The following is a 6,356-nucleotide window of genomic DNA, read 5'->3' as shown; positions in this document are numbered from 1 at the left end:
CTGGGGTTAAGGGAAAGCAGAATGGAGAGTTTTTGTTTGCTAGGTACAGAGTTTCAGTTTGGGAGGATGAAAAATCATGAAGACAAAGGGGTATGGTTAAATACATATGAATGTATTTAATGACACTGAATTATACATTTTTTAAAATGGTCAAAATGATAAATCTTAGGTTATATATATTTTACCACAATAAAAAAAAATTCTATACATATAATCACAAACTAGTGGCACACTTTGCAACTGTTGGTTAAAGCGTGTCAGTAATAATAACAATAGCTCGATAACAAGTTAATCGAGCTATTAACTTGTTCCTTGTTATGAAGGAACAGACTTCATATTAACAACCTAAATACTATACCTTAAGGAACTAGAAAAAGAAAAGCAAACAACCCAAAGCTAACAGAAGGAAGACTGAAATTAGAGTGGAAAGAAAATAGAAAAATAGAGAATGAAAATCAAAAGCTGGTTCTGTGAAAAGATCCACAAAATTGGCAAACCTATAACCAGAGTGACAAAAAAAGTTGTAAATACCTAAACTCAGAAATGAGTGGGGGGACATTAGCAATCTCATTTAAATAAAGGAATAATTATATACCAACAAATAACCTGGATGAAATAGACAAATTCTTAGAAACACAATTTACCAAAGCTGACTCAAGGATAAATGGAAAATATGAAAAGGCTTATGTATGAGTGTGCTTAGCCACTCAGTTGTATCCAACTCTTTGGGACTCTATGGACCATAGCCCGCCAGGCTCCTCAGTCCATGCGGATTCTGCAGGCAAGAAAACGAGTGGGTTGCCATGCCCTCCTCCAGGGGATCTTCCCAACCCAGGCATTGAACCCAGGTCTTCTGCATTGCAAGTGGATTCTTTAGCATCTGAGTCACCAGGATAAAGGCTTATAATGAGAGATGACATCAGGAATCAAAAACCTCCCAACAGCAAGAGCTATGGATGTTGGATGATAGTGATGTGTAAATGTAGGTTCATTAATTGCAACAAATGAACCACCTTGTGGGAGATGTTGACGCTAGGGGAGATTTTAAGGAGAGAGGAAGCAGGAGTTACGTGGGAACTCTACTTTCTGCTCAGTTTCTCTATGAACCTAAAACTGCTCTAAAAAACAAACTGTACTAAGAAACAAAAACTCCCAACAAAGAAAAGTCCAGGGCCAGATGGTTTCACTGGTGACTTCTGCCAAAAATTTAGAGAGTTAATAGCAATCCTCCCAAAAAAATAAAAACAGAGGGAATACTTCATTCTATGAGGCCAGCATTACCTTGATACCAAAGCCAGACAAAGATCCCCCAAGAAAAGAATATTACCCAAAAAATCTCTTAAAAATACAGATGAAAATTCCTCACATAATACTAGCAAACCAAATGGAATATCATAGAAAAGGGGATTTATATACCACCAAGAGGTATTTGTCTCAGGAATGCAGGGTGCTTCAATATTAAGAAAGTCAACCAATGTAACATATCACATGAATAGAACAAAGGAGAAAAAACCCATTATCATTTCACTTGACACAAAAAGTATTTAGTAAAATCCAACACACTTTCATGATAAAAGCACTCAAAAAAAAAAAAAAAATGTAATGGAAGAATAGAAAGTACAGGAGAGGAATAGGAATAGAACTTCCTCAACTTTATAAAGGACATTTATGAAAAACTCACAGCTAACATCAGGCATGTGTGCATGCTATGTTGCTTCATGTCCAACTCTGTGTGACCCTATGGTCTGTAGCCCACCAGGTTCCTCTGCTTGTGGGATTCTCCAGGCAAGAATACTGGAGTGGGTTGCCATGCCTTCCTCCAGGGAGTCTTCCTGACCCAGGAATCAAACCTGCATCTCTTATGACCCCTGTATTGGCAGGCGGGTTCTTTATCACTAGTGCCACCTGGGAAGGCCCAGCTAACACCATACTTAAGGCTAAAAGACTAAAAGCTTTCCTTCTAAGATCAAGAACAAGATAAGGATGCCCAGGCAGAGTGGAGTAGCAGTCGGAGATGTTCTGTTCTGAGGAGCAGCCAGTGGTGTGATGGTGCAAGCCAGGGACCATTTACACCTGAGACGGACTATGGAAAAGCAAGTACTGGAGGTGGAAGTCCAAGTCAAACGTAGAAGGACAGCCTCACGGAGCAACCAGAAGTGTCACCTGTACCTGAGGTAATCTCAGCAGCAGCAGCAGCAAGTACCTGTGGTTGATTTCCAGGCAGAACTGAAACGAGCTTTCTTAGCTGAGACACCAAGAAATGGTTAAAGCAGTACTGGAACACCTGGGTGGCTGATTCCAAAAGAAACAATCAAACAAAACTGCCTTCTCTTAGGTCTTAAGGATCCCAAATCTTTCCTGTGGGCATTGGATTTGGTGGAATAGCAATCATGACTGTGGGAAGGAGCAGCAAGGTGCTGCAGCACACATACCATAGGATAGAATATATCCTGCAAGATGGCCGGATCTTCATTGGTACGTTTAAGGCTTTTGACAAACATATGAACTTCACCCTCTATGACTGTGATGAGTTCAGGGGGATTAAGCCAACGGATGTGAAACAGCCCCAGCATGAAGAAAAGTGAGTTTGGGGTCAAGCGTTGCTCTGTGGGGAAACTTGGTTTCCATGACTCTGGAGGGAACGATACTGGCATTGCTCTGGTACCTCTTGCTGGAGCTGCAGGAGGCCCTGGGGTTGGCAGAGCAGTTAGCAGAGATGTTCCAGCTGGTGTTCCGATCCCCTAGGCCCCTGCTGGAACAGCAGGCTCTGTCCAAGGGATTGAGGGGTCATCCCAACAGGTAGTGACCCCACAAGGAGGAGGCACAGTAGCAGCTGCTGCTCCTGCCAGCACTGCTTGAACCCCAAGTAGTATCCACGAGGATGGGGGACTGCCCCCGCCACCATCAGTTGACCAAGCAACCCCACCTCCAGGAATTATGGCTCCTTCACCTGGTATGAAACCACCATGGGCCCACCACTTCCTTCCTCCTACTCAAGAGATATCAACAGGCATGCCCCCTCCAGGAATGAGGACCCCCTTCACCAGGAATAAAAGGTTCACCTCCTCCAAGAAAGCATCCACTAAGACCTGAGGGTACTACTGATCCTTTTGAGTCACTTTTTTTCGGCAATGAGTCTTGAGAAATATGTGGAGTGTTTGTGAACTTTTGTCTCCTCTGCTGCATTAATGAAAGTGAAAGTGTTAGTCACTCAGTGGTGTCCGACTCTTTGCAACCCCATGGACTGTACCCTGCCATGCTCCTCTGTCCATGGGATTCTCCAGGCAAGAATACTGGAGTGGGTTGCCACTCCCTTCTCCAGGGGAACCTTCCGACCCAGGGATTAAACCCTAGTCGCCTGCATTGCAGGCAGATTCTTTACCATGTGAGCCACCAGGGAAGCACTGCTACATTAAGATCAACTAATAGACACATGTGGAAAAAAAATGATGTCCACTTTCACTACTACTACTCCACATTATACTAGAAGTCTTAGCCAGAGGAATCAGTCAAGGAAGATAAATTAAAGGCATCCCATTTGGAATGGAAAAATTAAAACTATCTCTATTTGCAGATGATACCTAGCCTACATGGGCATCCCTGGTGGCTCAGCCATAAAGAATCTGCGTGCAATCCAAGAGATGTGGGTTCGATCCTTGGGTCAGGAAGATCCCCTGGAGAAGTAAATGGCTACACACTCCAGTATTCTTGCCTGGGAAATTCCATGGACAGAGGAGCCTAGTGGGCTACCATCCATGCGGTCACAAGAATCAGACATGACTTAGCAACTAACCACCACCACCACCATCTATCCTATACAGAGAAAATTCAAAAAATTTTCACCAAAAATTTAGTACTAATAAACAAATTCAGCCATGTTTCAGGGTACAACATCAATAATCACAAATCTGTTTGTGTTTCAAGTATAGAACACATAAAATTAAGAAAACAATTCCATTTGCAATAGAATCCAAAAAATAAATATCTATGAATAAATTTAATACAGCAAGTGAAAGACTTATACACTGAAAACTATAAAACATTGCTGCACTAAATGAAAAGACATGCTGTGTTTATGGGTTAGAAGACAGTCTCATGATGGAGAAGGAAATGGCAACCCACTCCAGTACTCTTGCCTAGAAAATTCCATGGATGGAGGAGCCTGGTAGGCTACAGTCCATGAGGTCGCAAAGAGTCAGACACGACTGAGCAACTTCATTTTCTTTCTTTCCATAGTTTCTTTTGGAGAAGGGAGTGGCAACCCACTCCAGTGTTCTTGCCTGGAGAATCCCATGGACAGAGGGGCCTGGTGGGCCACAGTCTACGGGGCTGCAAAGAGTCGGACATGACTAAGCAACTAACACACACACACAGTCTCATGAAGATGGCAATGCTACCTAAAGCAAATGACAGATTCACTGCAATCCTTATGAAAATTTCAGCAGCCCATTTTGTAAAACTGTTGTGGAATACTTAAATGTCAAATTGGTTCTTATCATTAAAAATAAACTTTAAACAACACAAGACTAGTTATAATGAAAAGTTAAACTGCCTGGTATACACTCAAAGTGCTGTAATAAGCAGAGAAAGGATTGAATAATTCTGTTCTCTAATTTAGGGTCAAGTGATTAAGGTACAAATATCCAGTTGTTAAGAACCCTGTCTTCTGAAGCTTTTAAAGAACTCCTACAGCAATTCTCCACTCTCCATCACACTTGTATGTTTGCCTTTGTCCTCCACTCCTCAAGTGCTCTTACACACATCAAAGATACTGTTTCCCCATATGTGGAATTACAAATGTCTACCAAGGTATGTAAGCTTTATAGTAACACTGAAAGAAAGAATTCTGCAACCATACAAATCTCAGAATCTGTGAGCAAACTGCTCAACTCTATAGTTTCTTCATCTGCAAAACAAGAATGACTAATAGAGTTGTTATAAGATCAAATTATTTATGTAAAGCATTTACAACAATACCAGGCACATTATGAACTCTCAATAAGAGCTGTATGATTTTGTATAACATACCCAAAATAGTTATATATATATATATATATTTTTTTTTTTTTTAAAGAACATGTGGAAGTATGCCTAACCTATTGCTTAGCTTGCTACAGCTATTCAAAATTGACATAATTAGGACTGTGTATCAGGCCTTGATCCAGATTTGTTTAAGAGGTCACTTCTCCTGCCTTATGAAATGTTCTACTGCAGTTTTTTTTTTAATGATAATAGGAACTAAGAATAGGTACCTGTCCCTTTTTTGTGTTTGTTTCAGCTAGAAATGTTAAAATAACTTAGAAGTAAAGGAATGTAGAGTTCATTTGTTCAATTTTTTACATGGACTAAGATGGTATAACACATTACAATGCTGCAAGATAAGAAATTTATTTTGCTCTTCTATTAAAGGAAATAAGACAAATTCACCATCAACACCACCAAAAGATAAGTAGCACTTCCATAATTTAGAGTATAACCAAAGCACACAGGCCATAAGAAATGATATCCAAAATTTTGAGGACAGCAGCTTCCAAATGAAGATTTAATAAATACCTTCAGTTGTAATGATCAGTAAAACGGAAAGATTTGGCTTCCGACATATTATATAGGTGGCACTGTAACTGTTTAGACCGCTTTGCTTCTAGTCGGAGCTGTCTAGCTCTTTCTTTGACAGCTTGTTGCTCTGCTAATTTTTCTATCTGTTTTCTTCTTAGCCATCTGTAGAGAGAGACATAATCAGATCTGGTATCAGCCTGAATATATCTTCACACTTTACATTTATTACTATAGACAATTATAGGAAATTGGACTTCTTTATACTGAAATGCTCTGCTCAACACAAATTAATATTAACTGAAAATTTTCATTCTTATACCAAAGGCTCACACTAGGAAAGCATGGTAACGTTTACAATCAAATATTTGAATTAAGTTTGTCTTATAATGAAACTGCCAACTAAAAAACTTTTTAAAGTGATTTAGAAACTGTTTTACATGTGGAATACATAGGTCATATGTAAAATGATTTTTAAATCTTTTTTAAAATATGATTTTCTAAACAACTAAGTATTTGACTGGTTCCATATAATTTATTTAGCAGTATGCAGAAATGCTGCCTTGCTATTCTTGGTAGAGAAATCATAGAATTCCTGCTTTTCAGTGAATAAAATAATTCCTCCTTAAAATAGAAAAATAAGCCTTAGAAGAAAAATATCAACATTCTAACAAATTTAAGTCTATAAAGCTTGCTTAGGTTAAATAACATTAAAAATAACTATATATATTACATCTCTGGTATGAAAGTGCATATGTGGTGTGTGCATGTGTGTATATGTTTTCAGAAATAAATCCAAACAA

The 6,356-nt window shown here is 39.3% G+C and overlaps 1 protein-coding gene and 2 pseudogenes across 30 annotated transcripts in view; 2 read left to right on the top strand and 1 right to left on the bottom strand.

Annotated features, from left to right (window-relative positions):
* CCDC181 (coiled-coil domain containing 181) overlaps positions 1-6,356 on the bottom strand; it is a 39,268-nt gene that overhangs the window by 11,321 nt on the left and 21,591 nt on the right. For 23 of the 29 annotated variants that reach the window (XM_086344791.1, XM_086344789.1, XM_086344802.1 and 20 more), the window contains one exon: positions 5,370-5,718. In XM_086344791.1, the coding sequence (XP_086200917.1) occupies positions 5,556-5,718 (163 nt within the window). In that variant the 3' untranslated portion in view covers positions 5,370-5,555. Of the gene's footprint in view, positions 1-3,862; positions 4,330-5,369; positions 5,719-6,356 lie in introns of those variants that run through there. The other 6 variants (XR_015143505.1, XM_086344785.1, XM_086344798.1 and 3 more) reach the window with 3 other exon arrangements.
* LOC147356729 (SNRPN upstream reading frame protein pseudogene) lies at positions 1,904-2,268 on the top strand (annotated as a pseudogene).
* Positions 2,391-3,779, top strand: LOC147356728 (small nuclear ribonucleoprotein-associated protein B pseudogene; annotated as a pseudogene). Its single transcript, XR_015143507.1, has one exon. The product of XR_015143507.1 is annotated as a small nuclear ribonucleoprotein-associated protein B pseudogene (transcript).

This window comes from Bos grunniens, chromosome 16 (genome assembly GCF_055505025.1).
Source record: "Bos grunniens cultivar Pamir isolate PY7600 chromosome 16, Bosgru_T2T1.0, whole genome shotgun sequence".
Lineage (NCBI taxonomy): Eukaryota > Metazoa > Chordata > Mammalia > Artiodactyla > Bovidae > Bos > Bos grunniens.
This window is presented reverse-complemented; position numbering and strand designations above follow the sequence as displayed.